General features: G+C 40.4%; 2 protein-coding genes across 3 annotated transcripts in view; one reads left to right on the top strand and one right to left on the bottom strand.

The window, feature by feature from the left end:
- The window catches only part of TM6SF1 (transmembrane 6 superfamily member 1), a 30,558-nt gene extending 23,496 nt beyond the window's left edge, over window positions 1-7,062 (top strand). Inside the window, exon 10 of one of the 2 annotated variants that reach the window (XM_018066207.1) lies at window positions 6,551-7,062. In XM_018066207.1, the coding sequence (XP_017921696.1) occupies window positions 6,551-6,562 (12 nt within the window). In that variant the 3' untranslated portion in view covers window positions 6,563-7,062. Of the gene's footprint in view, window positions 1-5,554 lie in introns of both variants that reach the window. The other variant, XM_018066206.1, reaches the window with a different exon arrangement.
- The window catches only part of LOC102169802 (hepatoma-derived growth factor-related protein 3), a 76,345-nt gene continuing 59,352 nt past the window's right edge, over window positions 7,155-24,147 (bottom strand). Inside the window, exons 4-6 of the mRNA XM_018066208.1 lie at window positions 23,904-24,062; window positions 20,392-20,538; window positions 7,155-8,368 (exon numbers count right to left, since the gene is read on the bottom strand). Coding sequence (XP_017921697.1) covers window positions 8,363-8,368; window positions 20,392-20,538; window positions 23,904-24,062 — 312 coding nt within the window. The 3' untranslated portion in view covers window positions 7,155-8,362. The remainder of the gene's footprint in view (window positions 8,369-20,391; window positions 20,539-23,903; window positions 24,063-24,147) is intronic.

Below are 24,147 nucleotides of genomic sequence, written 5' to 3'. Positions count from 1 at the left end.
CCTGCCCAGGCTGGCTTCCTCTGCATGCTGTGTCCCCTGGTCTGCCCCACACCAGGCCCTGATGTAGGAACACTGAGTGTCACCAGCTAGGAGGCTGGTAGGAGTGAGGCCAAGACCTGAACCTGGTGAGGTCTCAGGAGACAACCAGAGAACTAAGCAGGAAGCCCTCGGCCAAGGCCTAGTCATACATAGTGTCAGCAGTCAGGAGCCTTGGGATGGACAGAGCTTGGGGTGAACAGGTGCTTCAATCTGTAACAGTTAAGACCAGCCCCACACTAAACCTGCTAGATAGGCTGAACTGGCAGACAGGCACTTGGGACTCTAGCACATGGTGGTGGTGGTTTAGTCACCAAGTCGTGTCCGACTCATTGTGAACCCATGGACTGTAGCCCACCAGGTTCCTCTGTCCATGGATTTCCCAGGCAAGAATACTGGAGTGGGTTGCCATTCCCTTCTCCAGGGGATCTTCCTGACCCAGGGATTAAACCCAGGTCTCCTGCATTGCAGGCAGATTCTTTACTGACTGAGCCACCAGGGAAGCCCATGACTCTAGCAGAAGTCCTGGGAAAGGCAGTGTGGAGCGCAGAGCAGACGGCAGTGGCAATGGTTTCAGCCATACACCAGGCCTTGCAGAAATCTCTGGGCTTATCCCTCACCAACAGATTTGTAAAGGTAGCCTGAGGCTGTGGACTGGATCCTGTAGGTGTCAGAAGGATGTTTCTCCCAACCAGCAGAACAGGGATAGCCTGAGAATCATGTGTCTGACATACCCGTAGCTCCTAGCTGGGCTGTAACATCTACCTATTCAGAGCATTTGGCCTCAGGAAGACCTAGAAATCATACTGCAACAAGACAGTGCAGACAATGAGAAGGCTGAATTACGGTTGTGTGATTCCTGCTTGGCAAATAAATACTTGTTTATGAAATGAATTCTCATTGTGAGAGGACATTTGACACACTCTTCATAGAAGCACTCTCCATAGCTTGACTAGCACCCCTAGCTTGCAAAAACTACCACTCCTGATTTAGAAGCTTTATGGATTCATGATCCCACTGAGTTTATAAAAATCTGCTTTTACTGGAAGATCTAGTAAACTCCCAAGAACCTGCAACTTAAGAAAAAAATATTTGAAAAGCTTCTAGGTCAGTACAAGTCAACAGAAGACATAGCTAGTAGTTATGAGGGCCCTCATTTCAGACCATTTAGGAATCTGCCAAGCCTGCTGCCTTCAGAAATCAGATAAATCAAGAGCTGAAGTAAAATACAGTAAAACCACGACACATTTGGCACCAAAGAATCCCACTGGGGACTTATTCATAACCCAAGTCTCTTTCCATGTAAAATTAAAGTTTCAAGTCCAATTTGAAAAGTACTGAGTTGGCCAAAAAGTTCACTTGGGTTTTCCTTTAAGATATTTTGGAAACCCATATGAACTTTATTACAGGCTGCTTAGATCTACTCATTAGCCATTTCTATCAGTGGAAGAATTTATCCCTGAAAAGATGTAGTTAATATGGTTAAGAACGTGAGCTCTGGAAGCAGACTGGTTCAGCTCTCGGTCTGTCACTGATTAGTTCAGTGACCTTGGTTACTTAACCTCTTTGTTTCCTCTTCTGTTAAGTAACAGTACCTTCCTCATAGAGTTGCTGCAAGGATTACTTACATGAAGTAATCTCTGCAGAGGGTGTAGAGCAGTGCCTCGCACATCAAAAGCTGTGGGCCTCTTTGTTGCATTTATTACTGCTGTTGTTAGAAGATCCCCAGTGAAAGTTTCGAGAAATGCCTTGTGTTTCTCAGAAGATACCTGATCTGTAGCTCTGTATGTTGTGTATAGTTACCTAAACATCAGAGAAACTGGAAGCAGCTGTGGGACATATTCACAGTGGGTGTGGCTGGGAGCCTGCCGTGCCATTCAGCAAGCAGGCTGCAGCCATAGAGGCAATGCATGACCCTTCCCACTGGGTTCAGACTCGCTCAGTCCCCCGTCTATTCAGGTGCCATGTACTGTCTCACAAAAGGGTCTGGAGGCTTATCTGTGGGTAACTTGGTTGTCCAGAGTTGACTCTACTGGGAGGCAAATTCTTGAAGTTTTTTCCTTTATGGAAACCTTTAAGAAAAAAAACATCTGAGACTAAAGGTTTAGAAAGAACATGAGTAATTGGCATACTAATTACAAATCTCATTTTAATCATTTGCTTCTGATGTTGATTCACCTCTAAACATCTTCATTTAGTTTTAAAACTAGAGTTTGGGTTTATTGTCTTTATATACTTCTTATTCTTTGGTGGAGACACAGTCTTGGCATTGTCAAAAGATCAGCAAGGGAATCTAAATACAATGCGCCTGGATTTTCAACCAAGTAGGGTGCCAGCTCACGAACAAGCATTTCAGCTGGGTTTTGTGTCTGTCTGTGGAAGAACTCCATGTGCTTGGCACTGTCCTAAGCACCTGACAAGAGATCAAGCCATTGAACCTGTGTAACAATCCTATGAGGTGGGCTCCATTATTACCTTGCTTTTCAGGCGAGGAGCCAGAGGTAGTTACATACCTAACACAAGGTCACATTGCTGGGTTTTGAAGCTTTCAGTCTGTTTCCAGATTCAGTGTTCTTAACCCCAAGACTATGGTGTTCAGAAAACCCTAAGAAACTGTAACACGGTTCTCAATTAGCTTAAGTATCAGCCTAATAGCCTGGCTGTTGTCCCCATGGTCTCATTCGTTTTTGCCTACATTTACATAGACACACAAAACTCAGTTCTTTTTTCTGGAACTAAGATTGGGATTTTTATTCAAATTCTTTCCAGGCTGTCTCTGTAAGAAAAGAAGAGCTATTAAAAATTAAGCCTTTTTTTTTTGCCTTTATTGCCTCATTTTCCATCCCAACCATTCATTCTTTAAAAATCATAATCTCTTAAGGTAAAAAATGATTAGAATGAAGTTTAGGAAAAATGATGAGGTGCTCAAACTCACACCTCTGAATTCTGGAAGAATTTCTGGGACCTGTAACTTGTACCCGTGATCCTGGCCATGTGTCAGTTCAGTAGCAATAAGGTCACTGGGTCACCAGATGCTAGCAGGATGCTCGGTTGAGCTCTCCAGACCCTGTTCTAAGGAGGTCTTGTGTGCTGGTGGGGAACATCACCAGGAAGCTCAGTGCAGCCCCTTCTCAGCTGTGTACTTTGAAGGGAACCCTTCTCAAGTGAGACTGAGGGTCTTTTGAAACTTCAGCATCCTGGAAACCAGACACCATAAGCTTTGGGAGGAAGCTGTGGTTGGGTTGCTCACTCAGGTATAGGTGAGGCCACTCTAAATACCCTGTCAGAACTATGAGCAGTACCAGAAACTACAGAAGACCGGCCTCAGGCCTTCTCTCTCAATTACATACCTCTTTTAACTAGAAATGCAATCATCTTGGGCTTCCCTGGTGGCTCAGACAGTAAAGGATCTGCCTGCAGAAGACCTGGGTTCGATCACCTCTGCCCCTTATTAGATAATTCTGAAGCAAAAGGCCTACTAAAATAGGTATAAAAATAGAGTAATGCCTTGTAGAAGCTTTTTGTATTTTGACAGTCACAAGACCATTACTGTTGAACGTTTATTGAGCTCTAACAATGTGAGGTGCCACACAAAAATTCAGACACAGTACCTGCCCGATGGGCTTACAATCTAAAGGACATGATCATTTTTTAATGTTCCCATGAGTTTGCTGTTTGTGAAAATGAGGTATTAACTGCACTGGTTAGTGCAGGAAAAGAGCCTATGATATTAGACTTTTTAAGCAGGTTCCCTATGCAAGTAGGCATGACTGTTCATATTAGTCTCTTAAACTGTGGTTTGCATTTCCCCAAATTTGTCTGAGATATATGTAAAGTCTGAAAATATAGACAAATGCACATTTCTGAAAATCAGGGGTCAAATCTGGCACCTAGTCCAGAAGAAAAAGTCTGGTTACATATTCAGAAAAATATTTTTATTCAAAATTGGCCCTGGGGGAAAAAAATAGTGATGGGGGGCCAAGTTCCTGTTGGGGGTTCTTAGAATGTCCACAAGAGCAGGTCCTCAGGGCAGCCTCTCAAAGGCCCTTCCTTAACTCTTTTGTAAGCATTTGGTGGGTTGTGTTTGGGCACTGGCCCTGGGGGTGGTATGTTTGAGGATAAAGCCCTCTCAGTGTCTCACAGATCACCAGGCAGATGATTCCTGCCTTGGCACTGGCCTTTGTCCTTGGCAACACACCACTCACGCTAATTTAATGCCTATCTCCAGAGAAGAACAAGACTACCAGACACCCTCAGGATGTATCAGGAATTTTGGAAAAATGTAACCTGCTAAAATGCCTGTTGCTGATACCATCCTTATACATACTGCTTTATGAAAACTTGTCCTTTTCTTGTCATAAAGTCAAGTGCTAAAGTAACACTTTTGTTCTGTTAACCACTTAGCAGGATAAACTGATTTCATATGGAAGGAAATGTAAGATAACTTATACGTATTTAAAGCAAGTTATTTCATTTTCATTCTCATGATTTCTGTCCTTTTATCTTTTGTCTCTTTGCTCTGATCCTGATAAACTAGTAAGTTACCACTTACTACATTTAAATTCCCAATCCTTTATTCATGTATATCTTGAGTTTCAGTTATGATATGAAATAAAGACTCCAGGGGTGCATTTTGTAATGATACAAGGATCCTGAGGAAATACTTTCACAGAAGCCTTTTTCTAATACAGTTTTCACCTGTGCTTATGAAAAGTATCAAAAAAGGCCAACTGGCACATTCTGGAATGTATGTTCTGAGCAGGTATCTAAATACAAGTGGGAAGTGCTTGCCTTTGTGTTTTGTAAATTCAGCTTTTGCTGACAAGCTGGACGGACATCTCAATAATTTGATGTGAAAAAGTTGCATGCGTGTACATTTGCCATTTTATAAAAGAGCAAACAAATCCATACCCCCACCTTATCTTACAAAACAACCCTTAGTATTTTTTAAGTTGCATGAAAAACAAATATACAAGTAAAAAACAAGCAAAATGCATAATTAAGGGCTTTGAGCTCTTGCTCCAAGGAGTAGGTGAAAGAATTGATATAAATGAAGCTGAGGTTTTCAGAGCTTCTCTTTAAATAGCTATGCTAAAAATATTTCAGCTGTCTAATCTCTGTACTTGCTTCATTTTTACTAGAACACACTGTGTGAGCTGCAGCTGAGTTCCTATATAGGATATCTCCAGAATGCAAATCAGGACAAGGCAGATTTTATTCAGATTTTTCTTTTGTAAATTGAGCCACTACTGTTTGGTATGGGACTGGGCGGGGTGGGCACTAGATGGGTTAAAAATCAGTTAGCCTGATAAAGACGTGCTAAAGAAGGCTTAATTTATTTGAATGGTTATATCAAGACTGACCCCAAGTTCAATGAGATATTGAGGATTCTGGATTGTTTGAAAATCTGGTTTTGAGGGCAGAGGAGCGTGGTCTGAATGGACCTTTAGGAATGCATCTGAACACAGAACTTATGCTTACCTCCCTCCCCCGCCCCCTTTTTATTTTAACATGACAGGCTCAGTTTTCTCACATCGGTGCTTCTCTTCATGCTAGAACTGCTTATGTCTACAGAGTCCCTGAAGAAGCGAAAATCATTTTTTTAGCCTTAAACATAGCATATGGAGTTCTTCCCCAGCTCCTGGCCTATCGCTGTATCTACAGACCTGAATTCTTCATGAAAACAAAAGCAGATGAAAAAGTTGAATGAAAACACTGTTTTATGTTCTTTCTCTCCAGATGACTGACTTTTGCTATCTTGGTACCTATATCTGGCCCCATTCCACTCTTTTCTTGCACAGGAACATTTGCGAATTCATCAGTTCTTGTTCTGTACTCTGTATCACAGGAATTATGTGGGTAAATCTTTTTTTGAAGGAAAGTTGAAGTTACTCAGAAAGTCTGTTTAAAGAAATACATTTCAGGGTATTTGTGAATAAACAACCACCTATCTCAATATTCTGTTTGTATATATTAAATATAAGTGTGAAAAATTACAATTTAGCTCCTATAATAATTAATATGAAAAGGTAACTATTCGAAAGTGAAAATGGCCTATGCATATTAAAAATTTCAAATGAGCAAATACAGATTGGAGGAATATTTTTGCATATAAGATGTATATGCTTTATGATCAACCTCAATATAAAAGACAAATTACCAGAATATTTAAAAATGTTGTTTGAAAAGTGTTTTCCCAAGGAAAGTGAATTATTCACTGGGGTTTCAAAAACTACTTTCACTGAAATTTTTTATTGAGTCTAAACAGTTAAGAAGGGATCTATAACTTTATTACCTTTATTTTACTGGTGACTGGAAATATTTCTATTGTGTTTCTGTGTATATTTTTAATAAATTATTTTTGGCCTTTTATGAAGACAAATCTTATCAAATTTGAAACATTTTGTGTATTTTCTTTTTCAGAAAAAGTTCTGTGGTCTTTAGTTTTGTTTTAAAAATCTGTCACTTATACGTTCCAATTTGAAATGTCATCTACGTTCTCCTTATGTTTTAGTGTGAGCGATGAAGAGGACTTTTGATGAATTAATTAAATTTCCTTGATTTTAAATTAAAATATTCAAAATTAAAAAGTACCTTGTAAGGACAAAGAACTGGACTGGCTTTCCTACTCTCTTTTAAATGAACTGTTCATCATGTGGAAGCGTGAGTCGAGTATAATAGAGGAAAATCAGTATTTGCTAAATGAGAGAAACAAACCCCAAACACAGCCGCCGCCTCAGTGCCCAGGAGTGGTAAGTGGATCCGTACTCTTATGCCCTCAGGTGCCATCGTCACCACTCCCATCATCACCAGCATCATCACTAATGGCCCTAAGCTTTCAGAGCTGCTCACATTTTTTCCTTCATGCTATTTACTAGCTCATCACCAAAATAAGAAAACCTAAAAGAAAATGGTGTCCAGATCAGTGCATGGATAAGGTCCAGTGTGAATTTAGGGGTCCACTGAACTGGTAAGTAACACAGATACGCAAGCAGTCAAGTAGCCAGTTCCTCTCCCTATCCCCCAGTGTTAAAAAAAAAAAAATACAAGTCCTAAAACCCAGAGTGTTTAAAAAAAGAAAAGAAAAAGCCTCACCTGCACTTAATTCTCTTATCAGCTTGCTGTTAACAATTTTTGCTTTAATATATGAATTACATTAATACCTCACATTACATATATGAAGCCAAATTACACTAACTTAGTTGTTTACAACCTCAACTCTTACTCCCAGTACACATTCCAATAAATTTATTCTGTAAAAACAATACATTTTTTTGTTTTTGATTTTTTTTTTTACAGTAAACTTTTCAACTACAAACCTTGAATACGCGAAAGATGTTCCAAGGACAAGCATAACAGGATTGATAAAACCCAAACTGACTAAATGTGTTCTCACAATATAAGTTGGCATAAAAATAAATAAAATTTTCTATTATCACAATTGCAACAATAATGTACACATAATAATGGTTTGTGGATGAGTATTAACTATTCTAATTCTAGTTCCAAAAGAAAACAACAGATCGTTTAAAAGTCTATATTTAAAAGTCAATGCTTTGTCTTACTTCCCATAGGGCTACTGCTGAGTCCAGCTTTAAAATGTAAAGTATCCAGCTTGAGTGATTAGCTCAAATTGTATTGGCATTGGGAGAAAATAAATCACTGCCTTTATCTTGGAGTAACACAAAAGACTCACTTAACTTCACATATAGAAACTGAGTTTGTGTACGTAACAACATGAGTTTTGAGAAGTATAAGTTGTCAACTAGCTATTTCTAATAAGGAAAAGGTATTTTACAATATGATTCAACTTTACACATGGCCTCAAAACTGAAGGACAATTTTAAGTTCACCTTCAATATGCCAACATTATGTATCTAGGAATTGGTTCCTGGGTTCTGTCACAGAGAAGAAATCCCTTAAGCATTATGTTGAGTGGTCCTTTTAAAAAAATGCTAATTTATATTTAACTGAGTGTTTGGTGATGGTGGAGTAAAAGGCAGAAGAGTGAATGAACATAACTGCCTTGATAAAGGATCCTAGACTTGTATAAGCTTGTGCAAAAATCTTGATAATCCTTAGTGGTTAAGGGCAACTTCATGCAACCAAATAACATGAAATTAAGTCAATAACCTTAAAAAAGGCTAAAATGTCTTTTTTTCCCCCAAACACATCAGAGAGGAATGTGAATAATGTACATACAAACTGGGGTTCTGTCAATGACAACAAGGACTATGTGTTGGTTCATATCAAATCTGAGAATATTGGACAACCAAACGTATAACCTTCTTGTGGTTTTCTTAGTATGCAGCATTCATTATGGTGGTTAGGTCTGGAAAAAAACACAAAGAAAACAAGCCTTTAGATGATTCTGGATATTAACAATATAAGCTACCCACATCTTTATACTATATACCTGGATTTTTTGCGATTCCAATCTGCATTGCAGCATTAACAATACTTAGCAAGAATAGTCTCTAAGGGTTTGCTTTATACCAATCAGTGCAAAAAGCTAAAGGAAAAACTAGGGCATTTTTAGTGTAAACTTTGTCTACTGTCTGGCAGGGACACTGAAGTAGCGTGCACTCTGTAAAACTCTAGGACAATGCATTGCTGGGATACATAAAATTAAGGCAAAAATGGAGATAATTCATCTTTGTGATGATTCTGGTATCACAAAGAAAGGTAAATTTCTTAAAATTTCAAAAGTATTTGCAGAATTGCAAATTATTCTGTGTAATATTTATAACTTAATTACTTGTGACAGTATGGCTCAATGAAATACAATAGTTAATAATATTAAGTCAAGATATACAAAGAGAAAGGAAGCCTAGATTTTTGTCAAGTTTAGATTGTTTCCATTTGACAAAGATAAAATACTTCCATTTCCTAGAAGGACTGTGTTTTAGTTTGGGTCCCACTTTTAATTGTGTCAGGTTACATTTCCCCACCGGGATGCTATTTTTGTTTTCTTCATCATTAACCCAAATACATTAACCCCCTTAGTACTGTTCTTGTGGGATAAATGAAAGAGGGAACTCGGGCCCCCAATACTTTTTCTGAAAACAGCCTGCTTCAGCTCTTCACTTCACTAAGTGAATGAACTTGTTTGTATGATGCTTGTCATCATTCATGGGTATGGTTTTCACTTATGTAGCTGAACTCTACCCTGCACCATACATAATATACAACTAATTCCAGAACCTTCAAAGAGGAAAGCTTCTAAACCTACTATCCCCTCAAGATAGCAGAAATACATTTCTTAGTCTTCTTTGTTCTTACCAAAATGAGAAAGCCAATCTTAAAAAAAACATGAAAAATCTATGAACTTGCAAGATATAGTGCCTGGTGACTCCTCATTATTTATTTATTTATTTTTCTCATTATTTATTAACAAAGAAAAGCACTAGAAATAAGATTATACTCACAGGCCTTAGAGGATTTTCCTCCCTTGTGAAGGAGGAAAACACCCATTAAAACAACGAAAAATTGTTAATCAACCAAAGAAACGTCTTTAACAATGTCTTTATTAATATTAATATGAAAGGCAATACATTCTATGTTTACATCGTTAGAAAACTCACAGTAACAACTACTCAATCCATGTTGAAGAATATTTTTAAAACACATGGTCTGATAGTAGCCTCAGAATATTATTAATGCCCCCAACAGTGAGAGTAGTATCAGAATGTGACTAACTTTAAGGACATGCTTTTTGGGTGGAGGTACTATTAAATGGGTGCTTATATTAATAAAGCCAAATTACAAATTAATTTAACTTCTCATACCATAATCACTCTATCTGCATATGAAAAGAACACCTTGCTCATTTACACTGGTGGATATTCTGCACAGTGTTCCGTTTGCTAGACTGCAGATCTCCCCAGCATAAGCAGCTAGGACTTGTGCCTTTAGGCACTGGCTGCCCTGCTCAGCGCCACACCAGTTTCATTTTGCACAACGGCTGGCTAATCCACTGGGTTCTCTCTTGAGGCATTTCAATGTGAGGTACACTAACAGGCTGAAGGATACACAGAACATAGTAAGCAGAAGTTACAGGCTGGAGAATTCATAGGGTCTTTTTATGGAACACCAATTTTTCTTGGAAATATGGCAGATAAACTATGGTTACTCAGACTTGAGTATTTGGCATTTTGTCAAAAATAAATGAAATGAACCTATTACTTCATGGAAAATGACTGACAGTATTCGTTGCCAATGATAAAATTTGGGCTTGCAAGTGAAGGCTGGGATTCTAGAAAACTTAAATCCTCTCTAAAATCATCAGCTTCCCGAAATGTAAAGATTTTTTTGGGGTGGGGGGACAAGATAGTGATATTTAAAATGTGATTTAAAAAATTTCATAGTGAAATATTTGGAAAACTTAAGTAACTCGGGAACAAATATTTTCCAAATGTGAAAAGAAATTCATAGTGCCAGATGGTCCAATGGATTTTAACCGAACAGAATATAAGAGGTTCAGATTCGACAGTGCAACTAACCTCTAAGAAATGACCACTTACAGAATTGGTGTAATATCAAAGAATACACACAATGACCTGAATAGACTATTAAAATATTCCTATCTCCATTTTCAACTACATGTCTATGGAAGACTACATTTTCTTCTTACATTTCAACCAAAATAACATATCACAACAGTCTCAATACAGAAGCAGATATGAGAATATGGCCTGAGAGTTTCTATTAAAGCAGACATTAAAGACATATATATTTTTAAATGTAAAAGTGTAATTTTTCTCAAGAACTTTTTTTTGGAAAATGTATTTATTTTTCACAAAAATGTGTTATTTTATGTTAAGTAATGGGTTTGCTATTATTTTAAAGTAAATAAATATCATTACAATTTTATTTCTATTTCTAATTAAGTAAATATCAATAGCTATAACAAAACTCTTTGGGGCCCTTAATAACTTCTAAGAGTAGTAAAGGGGTCCTGAGACCAAAAACCTTGATAAACCACCGGCCTGGAATAAATGAGAGTGAATGGTGAAAAGTGAGGCTAAAAAGATAAACTAAAGTGAGAGTGATAAGGCCATTTCATGCAGAAATCAGGAGACTGGGCCTGATGTGGAGAGGGCACCAGCAGCACCAGACAGTAGGAAGAACAACAGGTCCTGAGCCAGAAGAATAAAGGCAGGAACCCTGATTAGTGGTGACAGTGAACCCTCTGGCTGTCCACCCCACATTTATTCTGTCCTTTGCTCCTCCTCACAACTATGTGACATCCTTGTGATTAGGGGACTTGACTCCAGTGTCAGGGATGGGCAGAACCTGACTGGTCTAAGCCAGTTATCTCCTTGTTGTCAGTGCTTGGTTCAGGGTGGGGCAGCTTTCTGACATGGATCTCAATGACACCTGCCTCCTTAAATTCATACCCTTGTGTAACACCCTACCTTTCAGAGTAGGCTAGATCTTGTGACATTCGTCTAATGAACTGAATGAGGCAAAAGTGATGGGATATCGTGTCTGAGATCGGAGAACAAAAGGTTGACTTTCGTGTTGCTCCCACCCTCTCTCTTGCTAATGAAGCCAGCTGCCATGCTGGAGCTGCCTTATGGAGAGACTCATGTGGCAGGGAACCAAGGGAGGCCTTTGGCCAAAGTCAGTGAAGCACTGAAGCCCTCGATCCAATAACTATGAGTGACCAAATCCTGCCAACAACTTCCTGAGTGAGCCTGGAAAAGGACCAAGCCCCAAGCCAAGCCTCAACTCAAAAAAGATTTGAGCTCCTGCTAATACATTAATTGCAGTTTTGGAGAGATGTGGAGATAGAGGTATCAACAGGTTACATCTATTTTGGTTCCTGACCCATAGAAAATGCTATTTTAAGCCACTGAGTCTTGGAGTTACTTGTTCACGGCAAGAGGTATTAACACAGCAGTGTATTATCTGCATGGTGTCCTGGCTACAAAGTCACCTCCACTTCAGTGAGTCAAGAAGGGAGCTCTACGTGCCCTGCAGCCTGCCCCTTTCTGCTCCTGCTTCTGCTAGAGGAAGGATGAAGGCAGAAAGCATCCAGACATAAAGGGAGTCTTGGAATTCTATGGGCTCCTTGTAAGAACCTCTTCTTCCTTCATCAATATATGTGACTTCCACCCCACCCTCTGCCCTGAGACAGTAATCCTTTTGGGGGCTCCCCTGGTGGCTCAGACATTAAAGAATCTGCTTGCAATGCAGGAGACTCAGGTTCAATCCCTGGGTCAGGAAGATCCCCGGGAGAAGGGAATGGCTACCCACTCCAATAACACCCTCTGCCCTGAGCGATCAATCCTTCCTGCCACAAGATGGGCTCCAGAGCATCTATCACATCCTGGACTCTCATCCCTGACACTTTGTTCTGTTCATTTACAACCTCATCTCTTGAATGCCAGCCTCCCCCTGCCCCCCAATTCCTTAGTCTCTTCCACTGGGTCCCTTGGATATTACAGTCAGTTCAGTTCAGTTGCTCAGTTGTGTCTGATTCTTTGTGCTGATGGACTGCAGCATGCCAGGCTTCCCTGTCATCACGCTCTCCCAGAGCTTGCTCAAACTCATGTCCATTGAGTCGGTGATGCCATCCAACCATCATATCCTGTCATCTCCTTCTTCTCCTGCCTTCAGTCTTTCCCAGAATCAGGGTCTTTCCAATCAGTTCTTCGCATCAGGCGGCCAAAGTATTGGAGTTTCAGCTTCAGCATCAGTGCTTCCAGTTAATATTCAGGACTGATTTCCTTTAGGATTGACTGGTTTGCTCTCCTTGCAGTCCAAGGGACTCTCAAATGTCTTCTCCAACACCACAGTTCAAAAGCATCAATTCTTCAGGGCTCAGCTTTCTTTATAGTCCCAACTCACACATCCATACATGACTACCGGAAAAAGCTTAGCTTTGACAAGATGGACCATTTTTCGGCAAAGTAATGTCTCTGCTTTTTAATATGCTGTCTAGATTTGCCATAGCTTTTCTTCCAAGGAGTGTCTTTTATTTCATGGCTGCAGTCACCATCTGCAGTGATTTTGGAGCCCCCCAAAATAAAGTCTCTCACTGTTGACCCATGTATTTGCCATGAAGTGATGGGACCAGATGCCATGATCTTAGTTTTCTGAATGTTAAGTTTTATCTTTTATTTTTTGAATGTTGAGTTTTAAACCAGCTTTTTCACTCTCCTCTCACTTTCATCAAGAGGCTCTTTACTTCTTCGCTTTCTGCCATAAGGGTGGTGTCAACTGCATATCTGAGGTTATTGATTTTTTTCCCAGCAATCTTGATTCCAGCTTGTGCTTCATCCAGCCCGGCATTTTGCATGATGTACTCTGCATATAAATTAAATAAGGAGGGTGACAATATACAGCCTTGACGTACTCCTTTTCCTATTTGGAACCAGTCTGTTCTTCCATTTCCAGTTCCAACTGTTGCTTCTGGACCTGCATAATTTCTCAGGAGGCAAGTAAGGTCGTCTAGTATTCTCATCTCTTGAAGAATTTTCCACACTTTGTTGTGATCCACACTGTCAAAGCCTTGGGCATAGTCAATAAAGCAGAAGCAGATGCTTTTCTGGAGCTCTCTTGCTTTTTTGATGACCCAACGAATGTTGGCAAATTGATCTCTGGTTCCTCTGCCTCTTCTAAAACCAGCTTGAACATCTGGAATTTCACGGTTCATGTACTGTTGAAGCCTGGCTTGGAGAATTTTGAATACTTTGTTAGTGTGTGAGATGAGTGCAACTGTGCAGTAGTTTGAACATTCTTTGGCACTGCCTTCTTTTGGGATTGGAATGAAAATTGACTGTTTCCACTCCTGTGGCCACTGCTGAGTTTTCCAGATTTGATGACATATTGAGTGCAGCACTTTTACAGCATCATCTTTTTGGATTTGAAATAGCTCAACTGGAATTCTGTCACCTCCACTAGCTTTGTTTGTAATGATACTTCCTAAGGCCCACTTGACTTTGCATTCCAGGATGTCTGGCTCTGGGTGAGTGATCACACCATCGTGATTATCTGGGTCATGAAGATCTTTTTTGTATAGTTCTTTTGTGTATTCTTGCCATCTCTTCTTAATATGTTCTGCTTCTGTTAGTTCCATACCATTTCTGTCTTTTATTGTGCCCATCTTTGCATGCAATGGTCCCTTGGTATCTCTAATTTTCTTGAAGAGATCTCTAGTCTCTTCCATTCTCTTGTTTTCCTCTATTTCTTTGCATTGATCGCTGAGGAAGGCTTTCTTTTCTCTCCTTGCTATTCTTTGGAACTCTGCATTCAGATGGGTATATCCTTCCTTTTCTCCTTTGCCTTTAGCTTCCCTTGGAAATTACAGTCAGCCATCAGCAAACCTTCTTCATTCCCAAGATACTTTATTCATCAACTTGTTCTGACTGCAATCTAGCTTCACCGTGGAGATCCTGCTGTTGCTTTCTCTGCAACCCCCGGGGGGTAACCTTCTCCTCTGCTACATACTGCATACATATGGCAGCTCTCATACTACAGGCCCTGGAGGTGGGGAAGGTGACCTTAACCTTACTACTATTTCTAGCTATTCTTCCTCTCTCTGTGCTTCCCGCCAGGAAAAAAATCCTTCTGGACTTTAGTCTCAATGCTGTAAGATGCCACCCCTTCCCTACTGCAGTCTTCTCCAAGACTCCCCAGTCACTCTCTCTGACTCCTTGAAGATGTCAGCTCTGGCTCACTGTCATTCAGCATCCTAACTGCTGGATGTCAACATGCACAGAGATTGTCTTTGCAACACTCTAACCTCTTAGTTCCTGGACTTCCTCTTCCCTAAAAATATTGTCTGCTACCTCACCTTAACTGCTCATTTCCATGGTTATTTCTTAAACAAGCAATTTTTAACCACTGAGAGCATTTGTAAATACTAGGTCACTGTTTTCTAGGGGGAAATTATGCTTCTCTGATGGCTCAGAGGATAAAGCAACTGCCTGCAATGCAGGAGACCCGGGTTCGATCCCTGGGTTGGGAAGATCCCCTGGAAAAGGAAGTGGCAACCCACTCCAGTATTCTTGCCTGGAGAATCCCATGGACAGAGGAGCCTGGCAGGCTACAGTCCACAGGGTCGCAAAGAGTCGGACACGACTGAGTGACTTCACTTTCACTTTTCACTTTCATGGGAACATTGTAGGTTGGAGTTTTCGATGGCATTTAATGAGCAGGGGCCAAGGGTACTAAATGTTCTGCGATGTGAACAGGGCTGACACAATGAAAACCTATCTTACTGAAGACATCAAGAGTACCGGCCCTGCCGCCTGCTTCCGTAATTCCATCTAGACATCTGACTATTTCATCTCTACTTGTCTTTCCAGCGCATTCCCTTTACCTAGTACTCTAACTCCAAGAACTCTTTGATACTCAAAATCTGTTGATCCTGTCCCTTCCTCACATCCTGTTTCCCTCTGAACATGTTTTGGATTCCATGTGTCCAACATTATAATTAATCTCTTCCCCACATACACCCTCAACTCCCTTGCCTCAAACTTCCTTTACTTTGCTCTCTGGGCAAACTCCAATTCTGGATAAACTCGGTTCTCTACTTTTCTGTGATCGCACAATTGAATACGCCTGGAGAAAAACACACAGCCATCTGAATGTTCTTAAATTAATGACCACTAACCTCGAGTGGGCCCTTCCTGCTGTTCCAAAGTCCAGTCACTTTTGTATTCTAACTATTTTATCCATTTTCCTCCTCTCAAAATTTCAACACTTCTTCCTGCTCTCACTCTCAATTGTTGACCTTGCTTCCTAAGGAGCCAGAAGCAATCAGATGAGAACTTTTACAAGCTCTCACCCCAGGTACCCACTTACCTGCCCCCGCGCCCAACAGGAGGAAAACACAGAGTGTTGAGCGTAGAGGCACGTAAGTTCCTCCTGTTTCAGTGCATGAACTAAGGCAGGCCCTCCAGATGTGCACTGGATTTTATGCCTGTTTGCCTTCTGAAGAGCCCTACTTTGGCAATTCTTTCCTACATTATTATTTTGTGATCATTCTACATTTGGATCATTCTTATCAGCCTATGTGCTGGAAATTCTCCCATCAAGAAAAAAAGCCCCTCTTAACCTTCTATCCTAGACTGTGTCTAAAAAATATCTGAGGAAAAAAAATTAGGCTGCCTGTGTGTGTGCTCAGTCATGTCCAACTCTTTGCAACATGGAGTGTAGCCCACCAGGCTCCTCTGTCCATGGAATTTCCCAGGCAAGAATACTGGAGTGGGTAGCCATTTCCTTCTCCAGGGGATCTTCCGACCCAGGAATTGAACCCGTCTCTCGAGTCTTCTGCATTGACAGGCGGATTCTTTACTACTGTACCACCTAGAAAGCCCCCCACATTAGGCTACTTGCCCTATAAGATATCAGGACACATTATAAAGCTACTGTAATTAAGAAACTGTAGTACTGACCAAAGGAACAGAATAGAGAACCCAGAGAGACCCATGGGTACATAACAGATGACACTGCATATCAGAGAGGAATAGAGAGACTGTTTAATACATGGTACTGGTTAAATGATTATGCTGTGGGGAAAATGCCATGGGATCCTATCTCGTAACCCACACAAAGGTCAATTCTAGATGGATTAAACACTAAAATTTTAAAAACGAAAAGTTTACAATTTTAAAATGAAATACGGGAGAATATCTTTCTGACTTTGGGATAGGAATGGATTTCTCAAACAATACAGAAAAATGATAACCATAACAAGAAAATTTTGATATATCTGACTACAATAAAATGAAGAATGTCTATTCACTAACAGGTATTAAGAAATTGAACAGAAAAGCCACAAACTTGAAGAAGATGTCTATAATGCACATGACCACCCATGTTTGTTAGAATCCAGAATATGTAAAGGAGTCCTTTACATGTCAGTAGGAAAATAAATTCAGTAAGAAAATGGGCAAAATTTGCAAATCAAGCACTGCACAAAAGAGGAAGCACAGGTGGTCAAACAGGTAAAAAGAGGCTCAACTTCATTACTGATCAAAGAATCACAAATTAAGACTAGAATTTTCACCCACTATATTGGGAAGAATTTTAAAGTCTGACAATGACAAGTGAGTCACAGGGAACCCATACATGGATAGTAGAATATAAGCTGGTCCAACAACTTAGGGACGTAATTCGGCATTATCTTATAAACACCATAAAAACAGTTGTGACTCAGCCTGTCCAGTCTGAGTTTACATACCCTTAAGGAAACCCTTGCATGTGTACACTAGGAGACAATACGGAAATATTCACAGCAACACAATTCCTAACTGCAAAAAGCTGGAAATGACCAAAATGCCTGTCAACAGAAGGATGGATAAAGAAGTTGCGATATACTCATAGAATTGAGTATTATAAGGTAATGGGAAATGAGTAAACACATATAACCCCATGAAGGAATCTTGGAAGCACAGTAGTGAGTAAATGTCATCATTTTTAAAAAAGCTCAAAAAGGAGCAAAATTTTATTATTGTTTAAGTATATACCTGTATGTTAGGCATGGGCTAAGTTTTTGAAAATGGAAGGAAATGGTAAATACAACACTAGTGGTTATCTGTAGGTAGGAAGAAGATGGGATGGGAAAGAACATATAAATGGATACAAGTTATTGTTATATTCTACTTTTGGGGTTGAGTGGTAGGGTCTCTGGTATTGCTTACTACTTGATATTATATATATCCTTTTGTATATAAAATAATATTATTAGACACAGGGTAGAAATAAAAAGATCTTAGGCCCTTGCTTCTAACTCAGGCCCTGACGAGCTGTGTGACCCTGCCCATCCTTTCGGCTTCAGCTTACCCAGCTACAAAGTACAGAGCACCTGGCACCTGCCTCCTGGGATCTACATGAGGACTAAGTGCAGGGGCAGCACTGAGCACAGATTGGGCACACAGTCAAAGTGTCAGCTGCTACCACGCTGCTGCTCTTGCTACTTCCGATGGCAACTGTCTTCTGAGTGGCTTTCAAGATATTGAAGTAGAGATGGTTTCATTAACAGAAAAATGAATCTACAATACAAGAGATACAGAATGGGAAGCCATCAGTCATATATGACAGTTGAAGCCATGAGAATGCCTAAGATGGACAGAGGGGAAACTTTCAGACTAGAAGTGTGCCAAGACAGCCTGGAGGAAAGTGCTCCAGAAAGAGACTGAGAAGAAACTGGGAGAAGCAGAAGAGACTAGTGAGCTGGAGGCACAGCCAGAAGGAGAAAGTGGTCAATGGTACTAAATGCTGCAGACTAAGACTAAAGCAGACACTGGGTTTGGCAATGGGAGGATCACTAGGGACCTTTACAAGAGCAGTTTCAATGAAATAGCAAAGGAGAAACAAGAGTGTTGGGGGGTTAAGTCATGAGTGGGTGAGACAATGGACACTGGGAGGAAAAAAATAACTTTTAAGAAATTAGAGATGAAGAGAAAGGTGGAAAGAGTAGGACATACAGTAGAAGGGAGGTATCTATAATGGTAAAGTGAAAGTGAAAGTCGCTTAGTCCTATTCGACTCTTTGCGATCTAGAATTCTCTAGGCCAGAATACTGGAGTGGGAAGCCTTTCCCTTCTCCAGGGAATCTTCCCAACCCAGTGATCGAACCCATGTCTCCTGCATTGCAGGCGATTCTTTACCAGCTGACCCACAAGCTGCTGCTAAGTCACTTCAGTCGTGTCCGACTCTGTGCGACCCCATAGATGGCAGCCCACCTGGCTACACCATCCCTGGGATTCTCCAGGCAAGAACACTGGAGTGGGTTGCCATTTCCTTCTCCAATGCATGAAAGTGAAACGTGAAAGTCAAGTCGCTCAGTTGTGTCCGACTCTCAGCAACCCCATGGACTGCAGCCTACCAGGCTCCTCCATCCATGGGATTTTCCAGGCAAGAGTACTGGAGTGGGGTGCCATTGCCTTCTCCGTGACCCACAAGGGAAGCTCCTATAAGGGTAAGGGAGACCTAATACTGTTTAGAGGCAGAGAGTAAGGAGCAGTGGGAAAGAAAGGAAAGGCACAGGAGAGAGGGGGGACAAGTGATGGGGGTGAGGCGGTAACCTTGGAGAAGGTAGGAGGAGATGATATTCTGGACTCTGATGATACAAAGGTAGAGCTTAGTGCTTCTCACACTGTCATGTGTGGATGAATAACTTGGAAGTTTAGTTAACATGCAGATTCTGGCTTGGTAAGTCTAGGGTTGAGCCTGGATTCTGCATTTCTAACAAGCCTCCAGATGATGTTGGTGTTACTGGTCTGCAGGCTGCACATGGAGTAGTAAGGGTATAGACTGCCTCCTTCTTTGTCACAGGAAGTGCAGCCAGACATGAAGTTGGTAGTAAAGGGGAGACATGTGGTGGGAGTTTTTGCTATATGCATATTAAAGATACCTAGGTGAAGGTAGCAGGTGAGATGAAAACTGAGTCTAAGTCAGGTACTCAAGCCTTTGGTGACTGTTAGCAGCTCAGTGTCCCTGGGAGGGCTATGTGTATAGGTAATGAGAGGGGTCTATTTACTGGAGAGGTTGAGAGAAGGCAGGACAGAGTGAAGCTGCGCTGTGTAAGAGGAACAAGGGAATAGTTAGAATTGTCACAACTTGGGAATAAACATGGGTTACTAGAAGCAGGAGACAGCTGAGAGGTAAACAGTACTGACAAAAGCAGACCAGAAATGAAATCAGAACTAAAGAGTAATAACTTGTTTTATGGATACTGTTTTAAAATGATTTGCTGCTGTCCAGTTAGTCTTCATAAAGATCCATGGAAAATGACTAGGGGCAAATCTGCCTTCACTAAAACTTTTACAAATGTTGACTTGCCTGTGACCTTGAAGTTACTGACAGAGGTTAACACTAGTGAACAAGATTCAAGACAACTTTCCCCCTTGGTTACTTTAAACATTTACATTCACATATAGTTTGAATATTTAAATATTTAAAGTCCCCTGGGTATATTACATTACATACTGCTTCTAGGAAAGAAGGAGCGGTATAAAATGCCCTATTTTGAACATGCCATTCATTTTATAATAAAAGAAAAACAACTGTCAAATTCTGAGGTGGCATTTCATAATTTCAGTACTTCATGCCTAACTTTCAAAAACTCACAAGCTGCTGAAGTTAGTTTAAAAGAGAATAAACCTGTTTGAGTTCCAAACTGATGGGCAGGTATAATTCCCACATGGCTGTCTTTTGTTCTCAGACTGCGAGCAGCTCATCACTTATTCAGGAGCAGGGAATGAATGTATAGGTCCAACTGAGCATGTTCTCCATCACCAAGGCCACATTTACTAATGCTGAGATACGAACCCCGTTCTGAGGCAGAGTGCCTTCCAGGTGAACAGGAAGGTAGGAAACGTTACAGGCATATTCTTACCCCTTCACTGGTTTTTTGCAAGTCTGAAGTTGTGTTTCTTGTGTCATTGCCGGCATCTCCACCCTCAGAGCTGCTTTTATTTTCTTCTTCTTTGCAGTCTTTGTCATCTTCGTCTCCTGGAGATTTCCGGGACTGTTTAGAGGATTTCTAAAGGTTTAGACAAGTTAAAAATTACAGTCAAAAGTAGAGCCCTGAATGCACAAATCCAAGTGAGAAATGTAGGAACAGCTGGCCTATATCCAGTTTGTGTGGCCTGATACAGGATACAGCATGATACAACATGCAGAGTACTAAGACTGAGCTAGACAACCCTGGACAAGTCATCTCACCTCCCTGGGCTTCAGTTTAACCAGCTGGAAAGGAAGTAGAGGTGGACTAGATAACCTTTTAGTTCTTCCTGGCAGTGTGATACGAAGGGCAGAAAATGAACAGTCATACACCTGGAACACTATCAATGAATAAATACAGCTGATGGAGACCACTCTAGGAAGGCTACAGAGCTAGGAGGCACTAAAGGTCGCCTGTCCTTCCCCATTATTTCACAGCAGAGCATGAGGCCAGAGAAGCAAGATCAACCCTCTGGGATCATACACGACACCCATGTCAGAGCACGTATGGAAGCTGTCAGGTCAATGGCATATGTGGCATGATCTTGGCAGAACTTGTGCATCACCGTGTGATCTGAATTAACTTTAATTTTTTAAACTATGGAAAATTATTGAAGAATTGAAGGCCATACTGGTGAACTAGCTCCTTTTTTATCATCTAGCTTCTGAAACCAAGATGAACTCTGCAGTGAGGATGAAAACACAATTAGAGTTCACAGCCAGAGCTGCTTTGCAGGACAGCATTAAAATGATCAAAAGCTGGCTCCACTGTGCACTTTTAAGAAAATAAAAAGTAGCATTTTACTTACACTTCCTTTCTGAAAAATTTTATGAATCTTTAAGCACATGGCAAATAACAGCTAAGAAAACTCATTAAGCCAAGTCACTTTTGGTCTTAACAAAAATGAAGTTAGCAAATTTGAGCTTCCTCAGACAATCTGTATTTTAAAATGCAACTTTTAAAGAGAAAATACCTTTTAGCTATGTGACAGAATCTATAATTACATTGTTTCTATTTTACTTAATTGAAACGACCAACCAAGCCTCAAATATCCCTTTAAAATGACTTCGTTTTTACTTTTTTTACATAGAAGGAAAGCAGAGGTTTAATAATCTGAATGTGGAGTGCCTAGAGTTTAAATCAAGTGTGATGATATAAAAGGTGAAATACTTTTGTTCTCCTAGTAAATTTTTTTCCCCACAGAAAAACAGAATTGGGTGATGTAGAGGGGACGTGGGACTCTTCCCTCAACCTAACTTGGATGCAGTCAGAAAAGTAAGTGAGCCACTGGTGTTCAGTGACAAAGGAAGATCATTCAACTTTAATAAACAGATGTAGGGGAAAAAAAATCACCACACACAACCAAAAGGAAATATTTGGAAAGCCAAAGAGAGCAGTGAAGTTACCCCAGGTACGTGGTTCCCAGATTGGCAACCTCAGCTCACGGATATTTAAGGTCCTACCCTAGACCAACTAAAATAGAAATTTTGGGGTGGGGTGGCGCTGGGCAATATATATTTTAACAACCCTGTTTCCAGGTGATTCTGGCGCATGTGAAAGTTTGAGAACCATTGTGTTAGCTTATACAGTTGATCCTGAAAATAAATCATGGTTCTCTAGTGATCACAAAAGTTGTGATCTTGAAGGAGGCAAAGGGAATGATTCTTTAATTTAAAAATAGATAAGCCTTAGTAAGTATAGTATGCCTTTCCCTTTTCACTGCTTTACACTGTAAGTCTGCCCCAGGCAGAATTCCATTACTTCTGGTTTTCACAAGAGAAATGAAATAAGGATGTTTAAAAGTCACATATGTATCTCAGCTACCTTAGAAAGCTTAGATAATTTAGGGTAGCACAACACATTTCATAGAAGCTCAGCAGACAATCATGAATTAAATAAAATAAATTCAGTTGGGTGTTTAAGTGAAGTCCAAATGCTAAAAGAAATTCAGCTTGAAAAATAATCCCTGTGGGAGATCCAGTCTTCCACAGGGGTTATTTTTCTAACTCTTTTGCTGTCATTTGCAAACTTTATCCTCATTTAAGGCAGATACCATGTTCTTCACGAGGCGTGCAGGAAGCAATATGCATTTATAAAACTGTACCTGTATGCCAGTTGGGTGGGTTTTATAGACTGTGAAATAAAATGCTGACAGTCTAATAAACCCATGATACTTGTTTTTAAGGCGTTTCCTAAGTATATCCAGTCACTAAATGCCACAGTCTAAATGGAAGTAATTTCTCTAAGGATTCACCTTTGTGACAGACCCATTACAGCAACACTTGTACCAATCTTTATCTTCAAAGATCCATTTATCCTGCTTAAAGTTTCTATAAGGTGAACAAACTTCCACAGTATCAGTTTTTTCAACTGCATTTGTGAATTACTGTATGAAAAACCTAAACTTCTGATTTGTAAATCAAGGATCATGTCATGTCTCCAATAAATTATTGTTACATTTGGAATAAAATTCAAACTCCTTAACACATTATTGACCACAGGCAGAAACTATGCCTGTGGCCAGTGGTTTGTTATGTACATGAATACTGAAACGTCTCTGGTCAATACCGTTCAGGTAATCAAAAGACATATTTAATACATCTCTGGTCAGTAAGCTGTCAACATGGCATACCAGTCTCCATTGTTTAGCCTCTGCTTGTCTCTCCCTCCTGATCCTGATGCCTGCCGTGTTGCAGTTCAGGAACATGTCAAACCCTCCCCACCTTCAGAGCTCTGCCACACACGGCTCTTCCTTCCAGACTCTCAGGTGTCAGCATAAACTTAGTCTTTGCAGGAAGGCCTGGCCACTCTATCTCAATAGATGTACTTTGTCATTCCCTGCTTCCATTCATTTCCTTCATAGCCCTTCCAGAATTTATATTCATTATTGGTTTTTACTCTGTGTTTCCACCCCCAATCCACTGGATGGTAAGTTATAGGAGGGTAAGAGTGGAGTTGGATTTGCTCACTAGGATCTACCTAGTACAGTGTCTGACATAGAACAGGTGATCAGGAAATAGGACTGAACAAATAAAGTGCCAAAATACAGTCTTTAAAGAAAAGAGACAAGAGTCTGAGTCTATCTTTATGCTTCCATCAACAGTAACAGACATAGTCCTAAATTGTACTGAAGTCTCCTACATTCTTAAATTCTTCAGAGCTCATCTGGGGACAGTCATCAGAGGGATACCTACTCTTACACCCTTGATTGAAGAACAGTCCTCCTCCAACTGAGAAGGCGGTATTTCAGGGCCAAATAGCCCTTACGAGAGTCCATAGCAGTTACCCTCACGTCTAAGATTACCTGCCTATTCCCTTCAGATGTATTACTGTCTTTAAAGGAAGAGGCTCAAGAGTTGATATATTTCTATGTGTATTAACAAGGGGAAAGGTTTCTCAGTAACCTTTGAAGTGTATGACTTTTTCCGCTTTGAGCCTGCTTTTTCACTCTTTCTTTTGCCTTTTCCATCTTCCTCTACTCTGTCGCCTTCTTCCTCACTGCTTGCGTCAGCAGTATTCCCGCCTTCTCCCTCGGTTTCTGAAGAGCTCTGCTGTTGAATTGCCTAAGAAAAAAATAAAATATTAGCTAATTACATTTTGAAAAATGGTGAAGATCATAAACTGCAAAAACAATCATTCTATTTTAAT

Source organism: Capra hircus, chromosome 21 (genome assembly GCF_001704415.2).
Source record: "Capra hircus breed San Clemente chromosome 21, ASM170441v1, whole genome shotgun sequence".
Classification (NCBI taxonomy): Eukaryota; Metazoa; Chordata; class Mammalia; order Artiodactyla; family Bovidae; genus Capra; species Capra hircus.
The sequence above is the reverse complement of the archived record's forward strand: the minus strand, read 5'-3'. Positions and strand labels throughout refer to the sequence as shown.